This window comes from Lynx rufus, unplaced genomic scaffold, assembly GCF_022079265.1.
Source record: "Lynx rufus isolate CCGP_SWC_20201006 ecotype Redwood Valley unplaced genomic scaffold, mLynRuf1.p SCAF_5, whole genome shotgun sequence".
Lineage (NCBI taxonomy): Eukaryota > Metazoa > Chordata > Mammalia > Carnivora > Felidae > Lynx > Lynx rufus.
This window is the reverse complement of record NW_025814867.1, coordinates 98,419,824-98,442,108: the sequence shown is the minus strand read 5'-3', so window position 1 is coordinate 98,442,108 and position 22,285 is coordinate 98,419,824. Positions and strand designations below refer to the sequence as shown.

General features: G+C 45.2%; 1 protein-coding gene across 2 annotated transcripts in view; it reads right to left on the bottom strand.

Annotated features, from left to right (window-relative positions):
• DRD3 (dopamine receptor D3) overlaps positions 1-20,353 on the bottom strand; it is a 33,311-nt gene extending 12,958 nt beyond the window's left edge. For both annotated transcript variants that reach the window (XM_047100160.1, XM_047100161.1), the window contains exons 1-2: positions 20,084-20,353; positions 8,073-8,185 (exon numbers count right to left, since the gene is read on the bottom strand). In XM_047100160.1, the coding sequence (XP_046956116.1) occupies positions 8,073-8,185; positions 20,084-20,353 (383 nt within the window). The remainder of the gene's footprint in view (positions 1-8,072; positions 8,186-20,083) is intronic.
• Positions 20,354-22,285: the final 1,932 nt, after the last annotated feature.

Sequence of the window (22,285 nt, the reverse complement as noted above, 5' to 3'; positions counted from 1 at the left end):
CTTTGTGTTATTGGACATCGTCTTTTCTGTGGCAACTCCTCTCACACATTTCCAGCTACTTAGCAGAAACATAGCAGGTCCTATACATTTGCTTACTATGATGTCTTCCCCATTTATCCATGCATCTCTTTCCTACCAGCTGCTTTCTGTGATGGCCACAGCCTCCTGCAGGTCTCTGCTGCCAGGTTCTAAAAGGAAATGTAATCATGTCCTCCCCATCCCTGACCCCCCAGCTGGAAACTGAGAAAGGCAGAATTTCTGCCCTGTACAATCCCCAAAGTTGAATGTAGACTGCACTTGAGAATAGGACATGATGTCACTGCTGTGATTGGATTACTAATCAATAGACTGAGTTATTCAAAAGAGAGATTATCCTGGGTGGGCCTGGCTTAATCAGCCTTAAAAGGGATTGGGCAAGTTCACTAATGAGACCAGACAACTGCCTGCCTCAGGGTTGGAGAGAGATAGCTCCCAAATGATTTGTTACTTGATGGCCAAATCATTTTATAGCCTTGGTATTCCTCATAGGTCCTTGCACAAAGCAAGTAGGAAGAAGCTGTTGATTGATTGCCTTGTGGATTCTGAAGGCCTTCCACATGAGAGGACAATTCTAATTCTAGTCAGGCTCAAGGAATCCAGTGTGCATTTCTGTGTCCATAGAGACTTAAGTTTTCTTTGTCCTCTCAGTGTCCAGGGAACATAGAGGCCAGATTCAGGGTAGGATCCTCCTTAGCTCCCTTGTTAGTCTCAAGGAAGGGGAGAACAGCCCCTGGGCGGGAGGGGGTGGGGCACATAAGCTCCTCCTCTCTGTGCCAGCCTGCCTAAATCATCAGCCCCTGGTGCACCTGGCCTTGGAGTTCATGTGTTACATTTGCATTCCCACAAGAGCAGCTTGAGAGTCAGCTCTGAGGGCTGAGATGGAGGCAGACTCTGCAGAACTTGGCCTTGGTACCATGATATGTGACAGAAGTGGCTCCTTTCTCAAGAAGGAGAAATAGAGGTCCTTATTTAATAAGTTCAAATTAAGATCCCACCATCAACCCCAAGGGAGGCCTGTAGGAACTCAGTTCCCTTCTTCTGATGCACAGACATTATAAATCCTGCCTGGAATCCCTAACTTGGCAATCAGGGAGCAGGCCTGTAGTACCTCATGTTCCTCTAGGCTTCTTGCTCTCCTCAGGGCTTTGGACTCAGGGCAGTGGGCTGCGGCTTTGAGTCAAGTATGTCTGGCCCTCAGCAGTGATCCCTGAGGCACCTTGGAAGAAAGACTGAGCCTTGAAAACAGCTGTTGGGAGCTGGGTAGGAGAGGTGTGACCAACTTCTTCCTCTCTAGACCAGCAGTTGGTCCTGGGGCCTTCTATTTACATAATGTCTTTTGATAAAAAAGAGCCTGGCTCTCCAGGTGGAAACAGCCCTAATTTGTACCATTTGTCAATTTCCATGGTAGAAGTACTCCCACCTTTGCCCATTTCAAGCCACACCAAAGGTTTACTAACTGGTTCAAAAATTCTTAAAATGTTGCCCTTTCAGCTCTTGCCAGCTATTAGGAGCTGGCTCCAGGCATGCCACTGAGCATTTTCCTAGGTATGCTTCAATGTTCAGCAACTCCTTGGAAGCTCCTGTTAATTCAAGAAGTGTGGGGAATGCTGGTTCCATTTTCTAGAGGAGGAATCAGAGACATAGAGAGGTTACATGATGAACCCAAGATCCCACAGCTGGTCGTGGAAGAGCCAGGTCTCCCACCGCTGAGGCCAGTGTCTCTCTGGTGTGCCTCACTTCCTCTCAAGGGCACTGTCAAGTCTCTGAGGCCTTGTGGGGAAAAGGGCTTCCTCAGGAAAGGAGGCATTCTATTCGAGAGCATGTGGGATTCCCAGAATTTTCCCCAATTAGTTTGATTCTATTAATTACGGGCAGGGGTGCGGTGGGGCAGCGCTCCTGTTAAAATACAGATTCCCAGGCCCCAGGCTAATTTAATTAAGTACTTCCAGAGTGGAACCCAGAAATGCGCGTTTTTAAATGCACCCCTACCTATCGTGGGGCCTATCCGGGGCTTGAACTCAAGACCCTGAGATCAAGACCTAAGCTAAGAATCAAGAGTCCAAGGCTTAACCGACTGGGTCACCCAGACACCCTAAATGTGCATTTTGAACAAGCAAGTGTGTCTTACAATTAGACAAGTTTGAAGTCTGCACCAAGGAAAATTTCAGTCAGAAATTCTTGTAACGGTTAAGAAGTGAGAGACGACGCTACATTTACCACTGTTATGTTACTTTTTTTTGGGGGGGGTATTATTTTTTAAACATGATTAAACTTCTAGAATAAACGAGGCCCCCAAGTTCGCCTGCAGGGTTTTCCGCCAGGAAGCCTGTTGCGGGTGACCGAGACAAAGGTGCTGTTCCGGAACTAGCCATCGGAGGGCACCATAATGCAGCGAGAACTGCCAGCGCGGCAGGGTGAGAAGTTCACGGCTCACCTGGTGGCGTTCCGGACCCCGTGGGGAGGCAGGGGGGCGGGGAAGGCTCGGCTCTGCAAGTTCTCGGAGGCCTGCGGCGGCCCAGAATTCCCACCCGGGTAGGCTGCTCCACAGCTGGTCTCCTCCCGAATCGGCCGCAGGTGACCGCCGGCAGCGAGGGCAGGGCTGGACGTAGACGCGAGCAGTTGGCGGGCCTGGGCTGTCTCTAAGTGCGGCCGCTGCGCTCGCCGAGCTGTTCCAGGGCGACTCTGCGCGCCACCTCGCTTCCTCGCCTCCTCCTGTTTCAGCGCCTAGTTCACCGGGCTCTTTCCGGCGTGGCTGGAGCACTGGCAGTGTGTAAAGTGGTTAAGTCCGTGGCGGTCGGAAACAGACTGATAAGCGTCTGAATCCCAGTTCTTCCACTTAACTGTGTGGCCACGGGCCAGAATTTGGCTTCTCCGAGATACAATTCCCTTATGTGTACATTGGGGATAATGATTCAGCCCGATAGGGCGGTTATGAACACTAAATAAGATTATCTCTGTGAAGTCTTTTAGCACAATGCCTGGTACCTATTCAACATTTAAAAAGCCCCATTATTATTATTATTATTATTATTATTATTATTGTCATAGTATTGTGCTAGCCCAAAGAATGTGATTATTCATATGGATGAGTTTACGGGTATCTTCCCCTTGTTCCTGGGAACATTAAAGGGAACATTATTTATCAAACAAATATATATAACACTTTCTATGTGCTAGGCAACTGTTTGAAGTGCTTTACAAATATTAACTCATTTGATTCTTGTAATAACTGTGTTACTATGATCTCCACTAAACAGATAAGGGAACAGAGGCCCAGAGAGGGTAACTGACTGGCCGGTGGCCACATTGCTATTAGGTGGTAGGGCCAGGATTTGTAGCCAGGCAGTGGGGCCCCGGAGCTAAGGGGCCCAGAGTGTGGCTAGGCGCCTCTGCGCAGGGCAGTGTGCTATAGAAGAAAGCGTGTGACTGGATCCTTACTCCTGCACCTACCAGCGGTGTGGTGTGAGCAGACTACACAGTGTAGCCTCAGACTGTTCACTTGTAAAGTGGGGATAATACACCTGTCTCGCTGGGGTGTTGTGACGGTTAGCAATAATGAAAAGCTTTTAGCGTGGCACACAGTACATTCTGCACAAGTGGTAGCTATTTGAGATTAGCACGGAGCAGCCAGGGCACTGAAGACATAGGAGATATGCCTCTTTTACTCCAAGTTGCAGTGGGCTGCCAGAGGCAGCATGGCCAGAAGCTTTGCTCTTGATGTCCCATCCCTACTTCCACCAGTGAAGGGGTGGCTCATTATAATAGAGTACTGGTGGGGGAGTCAGGAGGCCCCAGTTCTAGTCCCAGACCGAAGAGGCTGCAGGAGCCCCTACAAGCATGTAACGTTTCTGCACAAAGGAGTTAAACTACGATGCCCCTTCTGATTCCCAGTTCTGTGACTGGGCTTTGTAGGCTCCTCACTCTGCTGAAGCTCTCAGGATCCTGGCAGAACGTGACCTCCACCTGAAGCCCCGTCCTAAGGCAGGAGGTATGTGTGGGGGCACTGATGAAGGTGCCTCCTCAGGAAGCTGGCGTGCAGAGTGGGGGAGGAAAGAGACTGGTCTGGGTGGGAGGGCCTGAGTCTAACTCCCTGCCTGGGTTTAATGAGCCCCAGAGCTCTGTGAGGGCTGCTTTTCACCACCTTTTATTTGGTCAGACAGGGGGCTCAATAAATCTTTAGTTCTGTGGACTCCCCTCCTGAAATTGTTGAAGGAGAAAGCTTTTTGCAAATGACTGGAAAGCCCTTTGCAAATATAAAGTACTTATTTAGATGCAAACTAAAAATCCAAGGTGCCTGTGACTCATCTGGTACCTATTGTGCTTGCTGCAAAGACGCGGAGGCTTGCCTGTGTGATGGGTGCCATTTGAGAGCCACTTAAAGAACTCCCTGGTGAATGAATTTGGTTGCATTATTCCTGGGCCCCTAGCGGAGGACTCTAATTCTCACCACTCAGAATGTGTCCTCCTCCTCTGACACTTTCTCAGCCCTCTCCCAGAGTCAGTTCTGACCCAGGATGCTGTGGGAGGGGGCTGGTCCCCTGGGGAGGCAAGGAGCCAAGGAGGGGTGGGGGGGGGAAGTAGGGGTTTGTGCTTTTTAAAGCAGAAAAGGCAGCATTAATCCAAGCATCCAGGGCTATGCCTGAGAATCTAATGACAATAGTATTACTTGCTTTCAAAACCCCTTTTTATCATTTCCTTTTCTTTCCTATCTCTTACTACCCTGTTATTACATAGCAGGGCTTCATGGCCAAAAAATGCTGAATCCATTCGGTCAAGTTTGTCAGACTGGTGACTAGCATTGTGTGAAGACCAAAGGTCTGCATGAATGACTGCATTTTTAATGAATTGACCAGTGATTTGGCATCACATGAACAGAATTTAATGCTGTGTACTGCACACTGCCATGAAGGATGATGGAGACAGCTTTTCCAAGGCCTGTTTTCATCCCTGGAATAGAGAGGAGCCTCCATCTTGAGATTTGGTGAGGATTGGTTCATGTAGATGTACCAGCCAAGAAGAAAGCATCCTTCTCTGTTGGAGTCTAAGGCATGACTTGTTCCTCAGATTTCAGGTAGTGAGGGCAACGCCTTCTGGGAGTTGTCCCCTATGGGACAGAGCCAATTCAAGGTTTATCCTTTTGGTTGTGAAAGTGGTGAAAAGTAGAAGTGTCTGTCAAGCGTGGCTGCTGCCAGTGCAATGGTGCTCTTGTGCAGGCTAGGAAAAGGCCCCCTCTCCTGGCCGACTCAAGATTTGCAAAGAAACACTGGTTGAATTCAGTTCCCAAACGCTTGTGCAGGGCACAACCTGCACAACCTCACCTGCCAGCCCCATGCTTGTGAATGTGTGTGGATGGAGTGTGTAGGCACACTCTTAAGAGGGTGGAGAGTAGGGTCAGGAGCCAAGAGGCAAGGAGGGGGCTGCCCCAGAGCCTCTTCTAAGAAGCTCCCTGCTCTGCTCTTCACCCACTCTCTCATGTTCTTTCTGAAGGTACACATTTGTGCTATAAACGTTGGCTACCCTCAGACAAAGACCGCTCAGTTTGGTTTAATATTCTTTGTTCAAGGTCTGTAATAGGCGCAGCAGGGAGACTCACAGTGATAAGGAACTAGGACTAGTATAAGAGTTTGGGGAAGTGGAGGTGATGATATAGCAAACTAGATGCAGCCTGCTACTTATGTAAATTATATATTTAGGTACTAAATGGCCAGAAATCACACAAAAGACTTAGAAGAGTTCTGTTCTCAGAGACCTAAAAATATTATAAAATCCCCAACTATCCCTTCATTTTAAAACAGCTTTATCAAGATATAAGTCGCATGCCACATAATTCAATGTGTACCATTCAATGTTTTGGGGTATATTTATAGAATTATGCAACTATCTCCCTTGATTTTGAAATACATTCTTTAATGGTGGGAGTCCCAGCTGTATGAACATCTTCTTTAATTTTCCTTCTCAGGTGGATAGCCAATCAAAGGATAAAGACAAAAGACTATCCAGTTGACTGGTTGGCCTGCAGTATCACTACAAGGAGGGGTTTTCACATCCATTCTTCGGTCACTGTTCAAGATTCCCATTTCAGCCCGTGAAAGGGAGTTTAGGGTGTTGATAGGGAGGGCACAACCCTGGGTGGTGCAAATGTCCAACACAGGGAAATGAGAAGGACCTGCTTTAGATCCTTTAGCGTAGTTACAGAAAAAGCGCTATGAGAGTTCAGGGGTAACTGAATCAAGTTTGTAGAAATTGACAAGTGTGGTAGACCTTGAAGCAAGAGAGGAACTTAGGCAGGGCAACCCAGAAAGTGATGAAATTGAAAAGATAGACGGAGGCCATATTGTAGAAAACTTTGAATCCTAGGCTGTGAAGGTAGTTTTAACATTTATTTCACAGGCCAAGGAGACGCTGAAGGGTTGTGAGTAGGATAATGGATGTTTGGACTTTACTTCTGGGGAGAGTAATTCTGAGAGTGGTGTGCAGGACCAGTCAGGAGGCTGTGGCAAAAGACTGGGGGAGAGGTCATAGGAACCTAAAATAAGCAGGCATAGTAAGAAAGGAAAGATAGGGGCAAATTTGGGGGAAAATGGCAAAAATGGAGTCTGTAAGCCTTGAGTGCTTAGATGTGGGAGATGAAGAAGAGAGAGGAGTCGAACAAAACTGAGATTGTAAGGCAATGATGTTGCCAATAAGGGATGATCAGATTAAGATTGGTTTTGGTTCTTTGATGGTTTGATGGTTTGGCTTTTAACGTGTTGCCTTGAAGGAGCCAGTGAGGTATCTAGGTGGTAATGCGGTTTGAAACTCAGGGGAAGTATTAGGGGTGTAGCTGGCGATTTGAGGAGGCTTAGCACAAAGCCTAAGATTATGAACTTGGAGTCAGACATGAATTCAAATGCTGGCACTGCTCTGTACTAGGGGTGTGACTTTAGGCAAATTCCTTAATTCCATTCAGAAGCCCGGAAATGAAGATAATAATAGCAGCTGAGTTGTGAAGATGAAGTGAGTTAGTGCACGTTAAAGCCTTAGTCCAGTATGGTAGATTCTCAGTGATTGGCAGAGTTTGTTTGGGAGTGAGTGGATGGTTTTGCTGGGAGAAAGAGTATAGGAGGGAGAAAGGATGGAAGAGGAGGGAGGTGGGAGGGGACTCAGAGAAGGGAAGGTTGGAGGCTCTTGCATGGCAACAGAGGCTGTGGGCTGGAGAGCAAGCTCCTTTCCCCAGGGCCCCCTGTGGGCCTGGAGATGTCCATGGGAGCCATGAGCAAGTCCAAGGCCCAGGCAGGGGAAAAGGGAAAGAGGAGAGGAAACAAAAGGAGAGGAAAAGTGAGGAACAGAGGCTCCTAGGGCCAGGGCTGGGCACTCTCGGTAGGGAAAGCGAGGCTGCTTAGCTGGGACATGCATCAAGGTGACTCACAATCACAGAAATCCACTCCACCAACCAGAAAGCAATTCTAAAAACATCACCGTTTCCTTGTTTTCCTTAAACTCCACGAAGGAAATAAATAGATCGTAGCCATAATGCCTAAAATCGCCTTTCTCCCCATACACTTCTCTCTTCTCTCCCTCCTTGCAAATACTCCCAAGCATTTCTCTCTCCTCTCTCTTTTCCTCTTTCTCCTACCTCTTCATCAAAAACAAACAACATAATAATGGGAAATTTTTCCTCCAAAGTCTTGTCAGCTCACCTTTTTTGTCTGTGTCCTGCTCTCCCTTTTCTCCCAATTAGAAATCACAAAAACCCCAGAGGATGGTGGGAAGGCAAAACCAGAATCCTCTTTAGGGGTCTAGGAAGAAGGAAAGGCTAGGAAAGCTATAGGATAATTATTTTTCTCCTGCCACAGGGGTTTCTTCTCTTCTGCAAACATTAGTTTAAAAGAAAACGAGAGAGATGTCCTAAGTGGTAAATTCTACTTGACAGTGACCCCAGTGTCCTCAAGTGCAAAGCCTGGGCCTCAAATATAGCAGAAGCAGCTTTCCCAGGCTGGTTTCCCACGCCACCTGGCAGCCTAGACCTGGTAGAAGGGGAATCCAAGCTCTACCTGTCGATGCTGATGGCGCAGAGGTTCAGGATGCTGGCTGTACACATCATGACATCCAGGGTGACGAAAACATCACAGCAAATTCGGCTGAAAGTCCAGACTCCACCTGTTACCTGAGCATCAGAGACAAGGATGTTAGTGTTTCCCCCGACAACCCAGTCAAGTCTATTGCCTTCCCTAGGCTAGCCTGCACGTGCTGACATGCCCTCCCTCTGGCTGGTACCATTGTGCCAAAGGGAGTCAGACACTGAGGAGTTCCAGGCTGCTCAAGATGATCGGTCACCCAAGAAAGGACAGATTCACAGAATGTTAGAAAATTAGTGCTGGAATTAGTCCAGTGTTTCTGAAAGTGTGGTCCACAGTGGGGTGCTTCTTAAAGATACAGATTTCTGAACCCTTCCTTAGGTCTACTGAGTCAGAATCTCTGAATCTGGAGCCCATGAATTTTCATTTAAAAAAATTTTTTTTAATGTTTATTTTTGAGATGGAGACAGAGCACGAGTGGGGGAGGGGCAGAGAGAGAGGGAGACACAGAATCTGAAACAGGCTCCAGGCTGTGAGCAAGCAGTCAGCACAGGGCCTGATGCGGGGCTCGAACCCACGAACCTTGAGATCATGACCTGAGCCGAAGTCGGACACTCAACCGACTGAGCCACCCAGGCACCCCCATGAATTTTCATTTTTAAATACTCCCTCTGGCCCTCTCCCCCACTCCCTCCAAATACACCAAGATTTGAGAATTACTGATCTAGTTCAAACTCAGGAGGCAACTAAAGCTCCTCGTGGTTAAGTGGTATGCCCATAGATGCCCAGCTGGTAGTGAGAAGAGCTTGGGTGATAGCCAGATGTGTGCATTGTGCCAAGACTGCCTTTCTGAAGCCCTCCTCACAGTGGAGAGCTTACCATGTACCCAGGAAACAGGCTGGGAACACGTTTTTCATGACACTTACCTCTAAAATGAAAAATCTGTCTGGCTTCTGGTTTTAAAGCTTGGAAGCATTCTAGAACAATATCTGTAAGAACCTGTGTGAAGTAAGTCTGTGCCAATGTACCTGGCTTGGATGCCCTGGTTTCAGTCACCAGGAGGTGGGGGAACAATGGGTCCAGGGCATCAGAAAGGGGTGCTGATTCTATGACTCACAGCACCAGTAAGGATGGTCCTGGCCTCACGCATTTACATGTGTGTTCTAAGCTCCCAAACTTCCTCCTGGTCATGCTTACAGAGTGCCAGGAACTTAGGTAATTTAATTGGTATCCTAGCATATTTCTATTTTATTTTAAAACTTTTTACATAAGCGAATCAAACCAGACATGTTCAGGGAGACTGTTACTTTCACAGTGCCCATAAACTCCATTCTTGGGCCCTGAGGCATTTGTGCCTCTGCCCTTGGGGACCATGCTTCTCAAGGGGAAACCTGTGAAGCTTTGTGCCCCTGGCTGTAGCTGGGTGCTCATGATATCCCTTCTGGGCAGGCCCAGTGGCTCTCTAAGAGAAAGGGGATTGAAAAATAGGTACACTAACCTCTGAAGTAGCTTCTCAAGGGAAAAAACAGGTATTGTCCAAATGAGAGTGTGTGAAGATGGTGTTGTTCCTCTGGTTAGTTTTTCTCATCCAAGATTCATGTTACGTGGCCAAGTCACTTTACTGTTCATTTCTGATTTATTCCACTAAAGAAAGGTTGTGAAAGTCTCTCTTCCCTAATCACTTCTTTCCCCTTAGATTTATTTCTTTTCAGCACCCGATGTTAGCCCTGTATTTGGTCTTCTCCAGACTCTATTTTGAGAAGCCTTCACCAAGGATATTTTGTTTAAAAGCAACAATGAAAAGTTCAAACTAGTGATGAAGTTGTTATTTTTGTTCATTAGGTTGTGGATTTACTTTCTTATAGTTCAACCATTTGGCTCTATATAAATAAGGCCTAATATGAATTTATAGGAATTCTGAGAATGAGAAACTCATCAAAAGGGAGCTGTATAGTCATAATAACACAATGATTTAAGGGAGCCAGGAGAATAAAGGACGGTTTTCTCAGTACACTGGATGGTTGTATACTGTAAAAGCTTCTTGCAGAAGTTGAATTTTGTATACTAAGTCTCATTTTAACATAAGTCTACTATGCAATTTATGTCTTAAATTGGGTAAAGCCTACTTTTTTTTTTTTTTGCAAAATTGTGAATGCCTGTGTCTGTGAGTTGGGGGTGAAAATGTAGGTGAGAGAGGATAGTTACAATAATAGCAAACTCCAGTGCTTGCTGGGTATTCATTCATTTGTTCGTTCATTCATTCATTCATTCATTCATGAAGCAAGTAGTTGTGAGGCCCCTTAGTTTGTAGAAGGAGGATTTGCTTTGTGTTTTAAGAGGTCTTAAAAATGTACTTCAGGCCTTGTCCTTGAAGAACTTATGTGATAACTGAGGAGCAAGGCATTCTTAAATAAAATGACTAGAGATCATTATGAGATCCTAACATTGTTAATACAATCTAACATTTATTGAGAACTTACTCTGCACGAGTCACTGACCAACATGACCCATTCTGGGAATGTCTATACCTTTGAAGCTTTAGATTCTGAAAACTGAATTTGTTCTTTACTGTATGTGCCCTTAAAGCTTTTGGGGGACAAATGATATGCTTACTTGATAGGAAATTGAATTACTGTTCCTTAATTCTGTAGGAGCAGGGACTATTCTGAAAGAGTCAGTGGTCTCTGACATAACCTGTATTAGTACAAATAGCTAACATTTCTTGAATGCTTACTAAGTCTTGATTCTGCAAAGCACTCTACATACATGGCCTCTATTGCCACTTGTAATCCTATGAGAGACTGCTACTGTTTTTACCACAGAGAAAGGGACGAAAGCTGGGAGAGGGTCAGCACTTCCCCCAGGGTGGCACAGCTAGCAGAGGCAGACAGGGCATTGGGATGGAGGTCATTGCCTGCCCTGCTATAGGGGGGTAGTGAAAGCACACAGCTGGCAGGATTTTTGGTACCCTGCTTCTTTAGCCCCTGGAGGCCAAAGCCCTCAAGGTCTCCCCTGGCTTCCCCTGTGCCACCCTCTTCTGGTTTCCTCTCTCTTTTTTTTAAATCTTTATTTATTTATTTATTTATTTATTTATTTTTTGAGAGAGAGAGAGAGAGAGAGAGAGAGACAGAGGGCAAGCGGGGGAGGGGCAAAGAGGGGGAGACACAGAATCTGAAGTAGCCTCCAGGCTCTGAGCTGTCAGCACAGAGCCCGACGCAGGGCTCGAACTCACAAACTGTGAGATCATGACCTGAGCTGAAGTCGGATGCTTCACCGACTGAGCCACCCAGTCGCCCCTACTTTCCTCTTTTCCTGTCCCCACTTCTACCATCAAATTTCCCATTCTCCTTGATCTCAACTAAGTGTCAAAAGGAAAAAAAAAGTCTGATCAGCTGATTGAAGTAACTCCCACTAAGGTACCATCACTAGCCTTTCCTGGAGCTTACTCCTGAAAAAGAATCTCTAACTGGTGGGATATGTAATGGAAATCCTTTTTTTTTTTTTCTTTACTGGAGTCCTCCACACCAAGTAAATACTAATAAGCAATCAATAGAGCTGCAAAGGACCAAGCACATGGTTAAGTAACTCTCACACGTGAGGTAAATATTATTTCCAGGTTAAAGGTAAAGAAGTGGAGACTGAGAATGGCCAAGTGGTTTGCCTAAGGACGCATAGCTAGTAAAAGCAGCTGGCGTTACAAACCCTGAATATTAACGATTACTCTATTTTGCCTCTCACAGGTTAGCACCTTGGTGCACACCTTCTGGGAAGTCTACAGGTCCACCCCGTTCTACCACCTGGGAGGGAGAAGAGCTGGTCCTGGCCCATCCATCCACCACACAGCCAGTATCAACTGAGTGTCTGATACTTCGCTCCGGTGAGCATATTCAAGTGAGTGGAGCCTGTGTTTGCCCCCAGGGCCTCAGACCGTAGTGTGCACATGTTTGGGGGAGTCACGTATGAATGGGTCCGGGGGTGAGCTGAGGGCCCATGAGGGATACACGCAGGAAATAACTAGGATACAATGTGAAAAGTGCTCAGGGGGACATAAGGACAAAGTGTGGGGAGAACATAAAAGGTAAGGTGAGCTTGGAAATTGAAGGAGAAAAAAAAAAAAAAGCAAAACCAAAATCTGATCGATTTAAGGCTCTGTAGAGACATGATTCTACCTTTCTCCTAAATTCTAATGAATAACTCACTCCAGAATTGTGCAATGGCCAGGTGGTGTTACTCTCACTTGCTAATGAATATAAGTAACTCCCTTTGGCGATACAGAAGGTGGGAGTAAGCAAGGCAGCGTCTTCAGGTACTGAAATTGGCTATTGATTTCCAACAGACACAGCCTGAGGCAGCATTTCCCAAATTTACTGATTAGAAGACAGCATTCCCCAAATCACCTGAGGCTCTTGTTAAACAAAATGATTCTCAGGCCCCACTCGGAATAATAAGTCCCTCCAGTGAATCTTACTGCCTGGGAGGTTTGGGCATGCGGGGGTGGGGGTGGAGGGCAAGACACTGTCTTCAGAAACGGTCATCCCTAAAGCACAGCTTCTTGAGCATTCGGTGCCCCATGGATCCCTTTGGTCTGATGGTTCCCTTTCCAGAAGAATATTTTCAAGTGCATACAATAAAATACAGTGGATCACAAAGAATATCAATTATACTGAAATACAGTTACCAAAGTATTTTAATGTATGTGCTTCTTTAATAATGCATTAAATCACAAGACCTAGTGGCAGGCAGGTCCAAAATCTGTAATTTCAAAGTACTGGTGAGTGTAAATGGTATTTCAAAGTGTCTGCAACAACTGTAATGTGATTTGAAAACGTAAATATCTGTGATTTCTACTGGTGACACTAAAGATTTTTTCTGCTGTGGGTTGATGCCTACATTCATAATTGAAGAAAATACTAAATGTCAGTCTAGTGAAAATAAAGGAGTAATTTTATTTACATCCAAGTTGATGGCCTCCCCTGATTAAGAGTGCTTGCTCTAAGGGATGGATTTTTAGTTGTTTGGGAGATGTCCAAGAGGCAAACATGGAACTACTTCTCTAGCCTCTTCATTCCATTTTTGTTTGCCACATTTGGAATCTTTTGGGGGGTGGGCAGGGGGATTGCTGTGGGGAAAGATAGGGGATTCAATGATCTGAATCCCAATTTCCTCATCTGTGAAATGGGGGGTTTTACAGATTAGTGGTTCCTAAATGTCATATGGTAGCAGATGGCCAGCTGCCTGCACAAATTACTCAGGCTAGGAGTAGGGCTGGGGCAGGGGGTGCTGGTACAGTTACTACAGACTTCCAGGGCCACCCCTGGACATTCTGGTTTGGGAGATCTTGAGTAGGTCCAACAGTCTGTATTTTGAACAAGCAGCTCCCTATAATAAAGGTTTAGCTCAGAACTGCTCAAAGTTTAGACGTGTAAGACTCGTGGAGAACCCATTTAAAATGCTGACTCTCTTTGGGACACCTGGGTGGCTCAGTCGGTTAAGTATCCGACTTTGGCTCAGGTCATGATCTCAAGGTTCCTGAGCTGGAGCTCCGTGCGGGGCTCTGTGCAGATAGTGTGGAGCCTGCTTGGGATTCTCTCTCTCCCCTTCTCTCTCTGCCCCTCCCCCATACATGCATGCTCTCTTTCTTTCTCTCACAATAAACAAACAAACAAATAAATAAAAGCAGAGATAAAAAAGAGAATATAGAAATAAAATAAATAAATAAAATACAGACTCTCCTTTATTTCTAACAATCAACATCATTATAAGGGCCAGAGGCTCCTTTCCCAAAACCCGGTAGCTCTTTCTCATCATCACTATCTGACCTTGATGACTCCCTGGGGTGAGTTTCCTTGCCTGAACCCCACCCTGCTCTTTTTTGCTAGGTCTGCATAACTTAACTCTCACATCTTTTCGCCTGTCCACACTGGGACCCAAGTATTCTGAGTTTATTATTCTAAATGTTCCTCTGGCTGCTTACGTTGTCTTTCTGGCTTGATATAAGTGCATTAAACATTACAAAAGGTGGTTAACCGAGTGGAACAAAATGGGATGTTTGTGCTTGGAGAGGGAGCTCCACACAGACTGCAGTGTCTAAAGCAGGAAATTAAAACCTTGAGAGGGAATCAGAGATAGAACTATTTGTTATGGCACAGAAAAGAGTTTTCGAGAAAATGCTGCAAACTGAATTAATGAGACAGCCAGGCCAACGCCCTCTAAAATAGAACCTGCTTTGAGATCACCTGCATGATTTTTATCCTGAACTTCCCTGCTAGGCCTGAGGACAAAGAACACTGAAGAAGGCCTCTGCTAGCCCCCCTGCCGAAGCCTAGGCTCCTGTGAGCCTTAGTGATGAGAATGGTATCAGTGAAAGCCACTGTAGTGCATACTAGCTGGTTGTTCTCTGGAAAGAACACATCATCTATGCTAAACCAACTCTTCTATCCAGTGATTAGTTCAGAGAAAATCATGTGCCAGAAGCCAGTTCAATCAAAGTACACCTTGACACTTCTACTTGGAATTCTGAGACACAGATTTCCTCTCTTGGTGGAGTGGTATGGGGTACACATGTAAGGCCTATCGCTTACCCTGTGCCTGTGGATAAGGCCAATACATAAAAGAGAGCTGAGAGAATTGTGGGGAAATGGAGCTGGAGCCCTGTTCAAACTGTGCCTGTAGCCCACCCTACCACAGGACTTTTAAAGTTCCTGGTATGAGAGCCAATGCATTCTGTTTATTGGCTTAAACAGTCAATTGGAACTAAGTTTTCTTTTACTTACAACTAAAAGTATCTTCCCCTCCCCCCCACCCTTTTTAATTTAAATTTTAGTTAACAGTGCAATATTGGCTTCAGGAGTAGAATTCAGTGATTCATCACTTATATACAACTCCCAGTACTCATCACAAGTGCCGTCCTTAGGACCCATCATCTATCTAGCCCATCCCTCACCCACCTTCCCTATAGCAACCCTCAGTTTTTTCTCAATCATTAAAGGTCTCTTGGTTTGTTTCCCTCTCTTCTCTTCCTTACCCCCTTCCCATATGTTCATTTGTTTTGTTTCTTAAATTCCACATATAAGTAAAATCATATGGCATTTGTTTTTCTCTGATTGACCTATTTTGCTTAGCATAATACACCCTAGCTCCATCCACATCATTGTAAATGGCAAGATTTCATTCTTTTTGATGGCTGAGTAATATTCCTTGTAAACATATACCACATCTTCTTTATCCATTCGTCAGTTGATGGACATTTGGGCTCTCTCCATAGTTTGGCTATGGTTGACAATGCTGCTATCAACATTGGGGTCCATGTACCCCTTCAAATCTGTATTTTTGTATCCTTTGAGTAAATGCCTAGTAGTGCAGTTGCTGGGTTGTAAGGTAGTTCTGTTTTTAGTCTCTTGAAAAAGTGTCTTAACTGAGATATTTATAGCTCCCACTTCTTAGTTATCAAAGTGCCTTCTCAGTTGATGACAGTTAAGCCTATCATGAAGCCTGTGACATAGGGGAAGTATAGCTGTCACCTCCATTTGATTCACTTAATTCCATGTCCTCTGACTCCCAGTTCTGAGTCTTTCCGTAGAATAATCCTACGCTGGAATGACATTCATCCCAGTGAATTTCACCAGAAGTGCAATGTTATGGGACATTTTATTTGCCTATCTCACAGCAATTCCTCCCACCACATCTTCTTTTTATTTTTTTTTTTTTTTTTTCAGCGTTTATTTATTTTTGGGACAGAGAGAGACAGAGCATGAACGGGGGAGGGGCAGAGAGAGAGGGAGACACAGAATCGGAAACAGGCTCCAGGCTCTGAGCCATCAGCCCAGAGCCCGACGCGGGGCTCGAACTCCCGGACCGCGAGATCGTGACCTGGCTGAAGTCGGACGCTTAACCGACTGCGCCACCCAGGCGCCCCCACATCTTCTTTTTAAATAAAACCCACATTTTCACTTTCTTTTCTATCCTCCCTTGTATCCTTCCCTTATGATCCAGCTTTGGCTAATTAAACTTAAGTGAAGTCCTTTAGGAGATGCTTTGAGGCACTCCAGGGAAAGGGCTTCTTTCTTTCTCTCTTCTTTTCTTTTTTCCTTCCTCCCTTCTGTTCACTTCCCTTCCCTTCCATTCCCTTTCGTTAAAAAAAAAAAAAAAATTACAGTTTATTTACTATTGAGAGACAGAGAGAGACAGAGCATGAACCTGGGAGGGGCAGAGAGAGGAGGAGACACAGAATCCAAAGCAGGCTCCAGGCTCTGAGCTGTCAGCACAGAGCCCAACACAGGGCTCGAACTCACAAACCGCAAGATCATGACCTGAGCCGAAGTTGGGCGCTTAACCGACTGAGCCACCCAGGCACCCCTCGTTCCCTTTATTTCTTTTTCTACTGTCCCCACCCATCCTATCTATCTATCTGTCTATCTATCTATCTATTTCGTTTTAAATTTACATCCAAGTTAGTTAGCATATACCCACCCATCCTATTTTTGAATATGGCCATGATGCTGAGAGTTATGGCAGCCATCCTATGAGTAGCATGAGGCACTAAGCCAGTTTGCCAAGGATGGAAGAGATTGGTCCTTGATGACACCATGGTGCAACTGAATCAACACAAACAATTGCCTTCCTCCAGAATTCTGGTTGTGTGAGAAAAGTAACTCCTATTTGTTTAGGCCACAGTTAGTCATATTTTCCAATATTTATAGCCATACATACTGGAGCTGGCAAAATTTGGCAATTTTCCTTTGAAAGAAGGTATCTGGCTGGTATGAGCCAAAATTTCCTTCAAAGAATATGGATGTATTCAAGTCAAAGCACAGGAAGCTATGAATTTGGCAGCTAGTTTGGCCACCACATGGTGTTCTTCTCATTCCTGTGCTCTCCTCTTGGGTGCCCTCATGCCTACAGCAGTCTCTGTGCTATGGTCAACATTGCATCCTTTCCTCTTTCTAAGGGAGCTCTTAGGTATGATCATGTAATTACTCGACCAGCTGCTCAAATCGTATGACCATTAGGAGAAGTTAGTGAGAATAATGCTTTGCTCTTCTCTGAGACCCAGGGACTTATATAGTTACAGTCCCTTTAAGGACTCAAAGTACTCTTTTCTCTCCTTAAGATTCCCTGTCTACTTTTGAAGTCCACAGAAAGCAGGCAGGTATTTAAGATGAGGAAAAGTATATACTGTGGTTGGTTAGGGAGACCTGGTCCTTTGGATTAGAACCATCTAGTATCTTAACTGGCTGTCTGTTAATTATGGCTGCTTTAAGTCATGTTGTCTTTTATTGAGAGAGACTCTTAGTGGACTGTTGGCCAAATTGGTACAGAAATATTAAGTTGCATTGACTAGAGTTTTAAAGAAAATGTGTAAGACAAAAAAGAGGTCCCAAAGCCCATTTCCCAGTGGAGAGATGTCTCTCAAATTTTCTCTATAAGATTGCAGAGTTATTTGACCATGATTTTGATCACTGAATACTTGCCCCAAAGAACCTGTTGGACAGAATGCCTATGGGTTTTTATGAGAGGGAACCAAGAGCTCCACCAGAGCTCATCTCAGGAGGGAAAACTCATAATTTCCCAGGGTGCCTGGGTGGCTCAGTTGGTTAAGCATCTGACTTCAGCTCAGGTCAAAGTCTCATGGTTTGTTCATGAATTCAAGCCCCACATCTGACAGTGCAGAGCCTGCTTCTGATCCTCTGCCTCCCTCTCTCTCGGCCCTTCCCCTGATGGTGCTCTCTCTCTCTCAAGAATAAATAAACATTAAAAAAAAAAAACCCTCATAGACCTAACCTACAGAAAGTCCAGTAAACCTCTGGCAAGATTTCCTGCTGGCTCTCTGTGGGCTCAGTTAGTCTTCTACACTCAGCAGTAGAAGGGAGACATCATCAATTTTGGCAGGTGTGGCTAGCAGGGGATGGCATGGGTGTCTAGTGTGGAAAAATCACAATGTCCATATCCTACACTGGTATCTACAGAGATTTTCCATATGGTCTATCCAGAGTATTGGAAGCAACCACAAATGGACAGTTGACGAGTGACCCTGAATGGCTTTGTTATAGACACCAGAAGACTGGTTTTATTTCAGAGGCAATTAAGGTGTTCATTATCATGGAGGTCCTCATCTTGACCTGTCTGACTGAAAGACTTAAGAATCTTTGTAATGTATACCGAGAAACACTCTGAGGTGTGGGATGGTGGTGTGTCCATATTATTTATTATGGATCACTAAATAATCCATACTGGTTTGTAGCACCTAAAGTCTGCCTTACTCTTGAACAGAAATATCATATGTGTCTAACTCCTTTTCAGTCTCACTATTGTTAGATGTAAAAAAAAAAAAAAGGAAACAATTCATTGTAACAATAGATATAGCTGCAGACAGTACAAGCAGGAATTGCCCATATAATGCATACATTACAGAAAGGATGCATTTAATCATTCATATATCAAATATTTATTTAGTACATATTATGTGCCAGGTAGTACGTTTGGGCTACAGGAGAAAAAGAACAAAGATATAGCTTCTGACTTCAAGGTTGCTTCAGTCATTTTGGGTTGACAGAAAAGTCAAGATAATTATAAGATCTTTTGCCATCAGGATTATCCTAACTGGGAGAAATTAGTGCTTATTTTTTTGAAGTCTTCCCTCAGCCTTTACCTCTGCCCCAATAAGCCTAGATGTTTTTCTGCTTTTCCTTTACTTTTCTATTTTCTTGATTTCTTTCTTTTTTGTTTCCCCTTTGAGATCATAAGTCTAATTTTAGTTCCCAGTCATTCTTTAATAGGGGTACCAGCCTAGGCAGTCTATGGTTGAGGTTTTTACTCTCCTGTGATATGTCATACTTAATTAACTGTCACCTTCACTATTAATATTAACTGAGATATTAATTTGATGAATTTTAATTTCTCTTAATCATAGCATCATTTTGATCCTTCATTGGATACCTCTTTAAAATGATACATGATACACGGTGCAGGAGAGACATATTTATAGTACATTAAAGTGTTTTTTTAAAAAAAACTTCAGTAATTGCATGTTTTCCTGGTAAGAATATCTGTTTCTTGAACAGGTGTACCCTGATTCCTTTGTTAGCAAATGGATGTTTTGTCTTGATCACCTCCTGACTCTGTTTTGCACTTTCAAATGAAAATACTTTCAAATTTAAGAACTGTTTCTCTCCAGAAGAATTCTCCAGGGTTTGCTGCATTATCTGACTGGTAAGGGCTCTGTACTATTAATGGAGGCATCAAAAATATAAATGTGAAGGTTGGGTCTATTTGGTAGCAGAGTCTGTGGAGAGCTGGTACCCAGGAGGAAAGAACTGAGTCCGAGGGCAACTAAACCATCAAAAGAAGTCTGATCTATTTGCAGACTGTTTTTTTCTCTTTTTTCCCCTCATTCATTAAAAAATTCTTTCTGGTTTTTCTGTGATTCCTTCTGAGTCCCCCTGCACCCTCACTGTTGTCTCAGGTCCTTTCTGCACATCCCCAGCCCTCTATATATTGAAACACTGATGCAGACACCCATGGACTGCCTCCCCCAAGCCCCCACATCTTTGCAATGTGATTGGCAAAGAGAATAAACCTGATTAATTTTTTTAAGTAGGCTCCAAGCGCAGCGTGGAATGTGATGTGGGGATTGAATTTATGACCCTGAGATCAGGGGTCACATGCTCAACTGACTGAGCCACCCAGGCACCCTGGACCTGATGCATTTTTAGGATGAGTCTCCTCACTCAAGTCCAGTCACCTGGTTGTTGGAGACCCAGGAACACAATCAATTCCCAGCTCCTTGGTTCTGATATGGGCAAGTGAGGCTGGATAATGACAGCTCTCAGGCCTTCAGTTTCCTTATGAAAGGGAGAATGAGAGGGGCTCTCCTTCCTTCCCAGTCCCTGGATCATGACAGGGAGCATTTTGAACCTGGAAGGCCAGTACTCAGGGAAGACAAGGACAAGTACAGTCACACAGGCAGCCTGCACTTGGGGCTTACTCACCTCCAGGTATACCACCCAGGGCATCACCAAGGTGGCCACCAGCAGGTCCGCCACGGCCAGGCTCACCACCAGGTAGTTGGTGGTGGTTTGCAAAGCCCGTTCTCTCAGCACTGCCACACATACCAGACCATTGCCGAAGACGATGGCCAGGATGAGCACGCAGTAGGAGAGGGCATAGTAGGCATGTGGGCGGGCTCGGCTGGCCCCCGTGGAGTTCTCTGCCCCACAGGTGGAGTTGATGTGGCCACTCAGCTGGCTCAGAGGCGCCATAGCCCAATGGGAGAAGAGTGACCCCAATGGGTTTCCTGGGAGGAGACAGAAAACAATGTCTATAAAATTAGATACTTTGGAGCTTTTTTATTTATTGCTTTAACAAATAATTATTGAGCACTTTCTATATGCCTGGTAGTGTTTTAAGCACTGGAAATACAGCAATGAACAAAAGGGATACATATTCTTGCCCTCATGTAGCCCCCATTCTGAAGGAAAATACAGTAAGAAATAAGATAAATAAAGGATGTAGTATGTTCGATAGTGATATGCATTTTGGAGAAGGATAGATCAGAGAAGGAGGTAAGGAGATGGGGAGAATTGTGTGTGTGTGTGTGTGTGTGTGTGTGTGTGTGTGTGTGTGTATGTGTAGGATATCTGAGGGCAATTTTTAATCAGAGTAATCAGGAAGCCCTCGTGGAGAAGGGGACAACTGAGTCAAGACCTGGAGGACATGAGGAAGCCAACCATGCAGATATCTGCAGGAAGAGTGGTTCAAGCAGAAACGATAGCAGGTACAAAGGCAGGACAGGCTGATGTGTGGAAGGTGGCAGGGAACCATAGTGTCTGGAGTGAAGTGAGGCAGGTACAGAGCAGAAGGGGGTGAGGTCGAGAGGTTGTGCAGGGCCATTGAGAGAGCTGTGCTTGGACTCTGAGTGAGGTGGAGAGCTGTGGCTGGATTAGAATCCCAGCTCTGCCACTTCCTACCACTGGGCCCTTGGCATGTTATTGCATCTCCCTGAACTTCATTGTCCTCCTCTGTAAAGTGGAGGGAATCCCGTAGGGTTTTTGTGACTAGCAAGTGAGCTATTAAGTATGTAAGACATTGAAAGTTATGATACCTAGCAAGCTATGTAAGTGTGAGCTCTTTTTCTCTTACTGGTCTGTCTGCCTTAGCTTCCCATCCCCCTTTCCTTGTTTCCTCTGTCTTCTTCTCTGTTGCCTCTGTTTGCTTTTTCTCCTGCTCCCTCTGTCTCTTCCTTTAGTTTCCCATTCTCCCTCTTGTATTTTACATGAGGCATGGTAGGAATGCGATGCTGGCTTGTGGCAGAAAAACTCAAGAGTAATGGGGTATAGAGGCAGTACAGTGGTTTTTATGTTTAGGGAAAATCCACGTGTGGAATTTTATTTGAAACCTCCTAATTTTAAAAGATTGGTTACCAATTAAAAAAAATATTTAAGCCCCGTGGAGTCCCTCCTCCTTCCACCTGCAAAATCCCACATCCATGGGCCAATGACCCATGACCATCAGTTTTCGGCCTCTGACAGGGTCCAAAGCCCTCACTTTCCAAACAGGGAAATTGAGACCCAGAGAGGTGAGTAATATGTCTTAGGTCGTAAAGCTTGTTAGCAGCAGAACTGGCATGCAGGCCTTGTGATTTTTCCAACACTCTCCTGTGGCATCTGAAAGCTACAACAGTTGTTGTGTTGTGATCCCACTGGGATGAACTAATCCTCAAACTGTGGGGACTTTGGACTTAGAGTGGGAAAGGCTCAGAGCCCATCCATTGCCTCCATGACACCAGCCTGTTGGGGCTGAAGAAGAGACTCTGGGCTCTTAGAGCCACATTTGTGCATGTCTGGGTAGAGATGGGGGTGGGGAGGGAAGGAGACAAAAATCACCATCTCCTGTAGAAAAATATGGAAATACCTGTGTCACAATGGTAGCAGTGCATCAAAGCCTTATGTGCTGGAAGAGGGACTCTTGCCCTGCAATCTTTGCTTTAGAAGGTCCCACTCTGGACCCCCTCTGTCATATCCTCCCCATGGGATGAGGTCATGCCCCCACCCCTCCAACAGTGCCAAGGAATGGGTCCACCAAGAGTTCACACTGCTATTCTGGATCACACTCTGGGTACCAAAGTCACAGAATTCTCTGCCCCAAATGCATGGACCCTGTTTCCAAGGCACAGGCCCTATTTTGGATCTGTC